General features: G+C 32.4%; 1 protein-coding gene across 4 annotated transcripts; it reads left to right on the forward strand.

The window, feature by feature from the left end:
• Positions 1-478: 478 nt before the first annotated feature.
• On the forward strand, positions 479-2,766 carry LOC101492995 (serine/arginine-rich splicing factor RSZ22). Of its 4 annotated transcripts, none has more exons than XM_073369242.1 (5): positions 479-667; positions 831-946; positions 1,077-1,165; positions 1,797-2,157; positions 2,490-2,766. In XM_073369242.1, exons 2-5 carry the CDS (start codon positions 858-860, stop codon positions 2,524-2,526), a joined length of 576 nt encoding a protein of 191 aa, XP_073225343.1. In that variant the 5' UTR covers positions 479-667; positions 831-857; the 3' UTR covers positions 2,527-2,766. The 4 variants fall into 4 exon arrangements, with proteins under 4 accessions (XP_073225343.1, XP_073225344.1, XP_004501232.1 ...); XM_073369243.1 differs by having other exon boundaries at positions 850-946; XM_004501175.4 differs by having other exon boundaries at positions 480-701; positions 850-946.

Below are 2,766 nucleotides of genomic sequence, written 5' to 3' on the forward strand. Positions count from 1 at the left end.
CGAAGTCAATTTACTATTTATTGTATTGTTTTTTATTTTTGTGAAAGGTATTTTTTTTAAGAGAATTAGTTTAGTAACTTATTTTATAGTTGATTTTTTTTTTTGACTCATTATAGTTATTTGTCTTAAATAAATAGATAGTTGATTATGAAATGTATTTTTAAGGGGGTTAGTTTAGTACCTTCAATTTGCCACTTAATTTATAGGTTGATTGAATACTAAGAAAATTAAAAGATGAATTTAATGTGCTGATGTTTTAAAAATAATATATATGATTAAATGTGTCAAATTTAACTCTTGATATTTTAAAATAAATTAACAGTATTAAGTTTGAAAATAAACAAATATATTTATTAAATTAAAATAATACTTGTATTAAAAAAATATTTAGTGATATTTACTGATGAGGTGTATAGAAAAGAGAATGATGACGATGTAATTAGAAAAGAGAAATAAAAATAAAATGAAATTGTGTATGAAAATTAAAATTAGTACGTTTACCATTGGGGATGAGGTATATAGTAACTGATTATCAGTTGATGCGTTGCAAGTTAAAATTTGTGAACATTATAGTAGTAGTAGTTCTCAGCATACTTGAATTAAAACAGTGAAGAAGGAAGGTTCGGTTTTCACATTCATTTTTCAATCTTCACCACATCCTCTTCAGGTTCAAATTTTAGCTTATATCTTAATTGAAACCCGTAAGTTTATCCCATTACGTGTTTTTTATTTCCAGAGTTTTTTTTTTCTTCACATGGAATTCTTGAAAATCTTGTTACATGAGCCAATTAATCACTGTTTTCTTCTATTTTTTCATTTCTGACTGGTAGGTTGTTGATTCGCTTTCAGTTGAAACGATGACTCGCGTGTATATTGGAAATCTTGAAACAGGAATTTCCAGGAGGGAACTTGAAAAAGATTTCCTTGTTTTTGGAGCTATACGAAAGTAAACGAATCTTTTTTGGACATGAATTTAGCATTTTTTGAATCATATTTCTCAATCTTTTTAAATTTCCTTAGTAGATGGTTGATAATTATGAGTTTGATTTTCTTGAATCTTTCCGTTATCTGTGTAGCGTGTGGATTTCAAGGAAGCCTCCTGGTTACGCTTTCATTGACTTTTATAACAGCGGAAATGCGGAAGATGCTATTCGTGAATTAGATGGTATTTGTAGAAGCATTTTTTACTTTTATTACAATGACATTGCTATGACTCCACTTGCTTGCTCTTTCTTCACTGACATTAAAGAACAAGCAAATATTCAATAAAAAAATAAAAACCTGCTGGATTTATTGTTATACCAATCTTTAAACCACTGCTCTATTGTCCATATTGCTTGACATTCTTTCCATTATTATGATTCACTTAAGAAAACATTTCATGATATATACGTTTTTGGATTTATAATATTTAGTATTAAAAATCATTATATTATTTTTATATGCATCATATGATATAAAACTTAAAAACATATAAATATAAATATTAAACCAGTCCTGTCTTAAACCCATTGGCTTATACTACTGTTAATATATTTTGTGAGTTTTACTTTATCACAAATCTCAGATATTTTTTAGCATGAAACTTATCGAAATCTATGTATACCGGTTCAACAGCCATTATGTTTTAGACAAATTTCATCAGTGTGCTTTATGTTTTGCTAGGAGTGTTTTTTTGTTTCAATTCTAAAATATGGATTAGTATTTGCTTCCGCTCTATTCAATAGGAAGGCACTTGGTTTGCTTAATTTTTCCTACTATTTACCTTGATTTCTCAATTTTTGTCCATGGAGCAGGAAGACATGGTTGGAAGGTAGAGCTTTCTTTCACCTCTGGAGGTAGAGGTGGAGGTGGAGTTGGAAGGGAAGGTGGAGGTGGAGTTGGAAGGGGGGGTGGAGGTGGAGGGGAAGGCAGAGGTGGTGGTGGTGGTTGGTTTGGTGGGGAAGGATCTAAGTTGAACTGTTTTCTGTGTGGTGAACCTGGTCATTTTGCCCAGGAGTGTCCTGGTGGTGATTCTGGAAGACGTCGGAGCCGCAGTCCACCTCGACGTATTAACAGTCCTCGTCAGCGGAGCTTGTCACCTCGTCGGCGCAGCTATAGCAAGTCACCTCCTGACCATGAGCGTGACTCACATGAGGGTGTAAAACATGCTAACGGGTTAGGTTCCATCTCTCTGCCTTGATTTATCTTGGTATCACTTGATGGTTGCCTGTTTTAAACTTGCCTTTTCTTTCATATAAATATTTTTTTAAATGTTATATTTAATGATTTTAGTTTCTAAACTTGTTTCATAGGGGTGCTTTTGTGTTGAAGTGTTCTTAAGTTATACAGAGAGTTTCATGCTCAAGCATTTTTTCCTCCTCTTCTTTTGTACCATTTTACAAAAATCTTGTGTCTGCTCTTAATATTTTGCTTGTTTCATTTTTTGGTGTGCAGTAAGTATTGTTACATGCATTTGTGCTGACATATGAAATGTCAATATTGTGCAGAAATGGGTTAAAGGATGCACGTCGAAGCAGAAGTTGATTTTTAAGAGTTTGTAATGCGATGGTTCAGAAGATAAAGATAACGGAAATTTGTTAATCTAGTATTTTCAACTGCAGTATGCATACGTTTAGTTGGGCAATGCCCTGAGCTTCTACCCTAATCGGTTTAGTCACTTTCTTGCTTATAATGGCTTATGTTCTTTTATCTACGCCGAATTCTTCTAGTTTTGTTGCAGATAAAACAGTCTTTTCAAGGCAGTCGCTATTAGTTTGTTAAAAA

Source organism: Cicer arietinum, chromosome 5 (assembly GCF_000331145.2).
Source record: "Cicer arietinum cultivar CDC Frontier isolate Library 1 chromosome 5, Cicar.CDCFrontier_v2.0, whole genome shotgun sequence".
Lineage (NCBI taxonomy): Eukaryota > Viridiplantae > Streptophyta > Magnoliopsida > Fabales > Fabaceae > Cicer > Cicer arietinum.

Coding starts and splice junctions, on each gene's coding strand:
- LOC101492995 (XM_073369242.1), top strand. CDS start 858: ATGACTCGCGTGTATATTGGAAATCTTGAAACAGGAATTTCCAGGAGG. Junction 947..1,076: donor GTTTTTGGAGCTATACGAAA/GTAAACGAATCT, acceptor TTATCTGTGTAG/CGTGTGGATTTCAAGGAAGC. Junction 2,158..2,489: donor GGTGTAAAACATGCTAACGG/GTTAGGTTCCAT, acceptor AATATTGTGCAG/AAATGGGTTAAAGGATGCAC.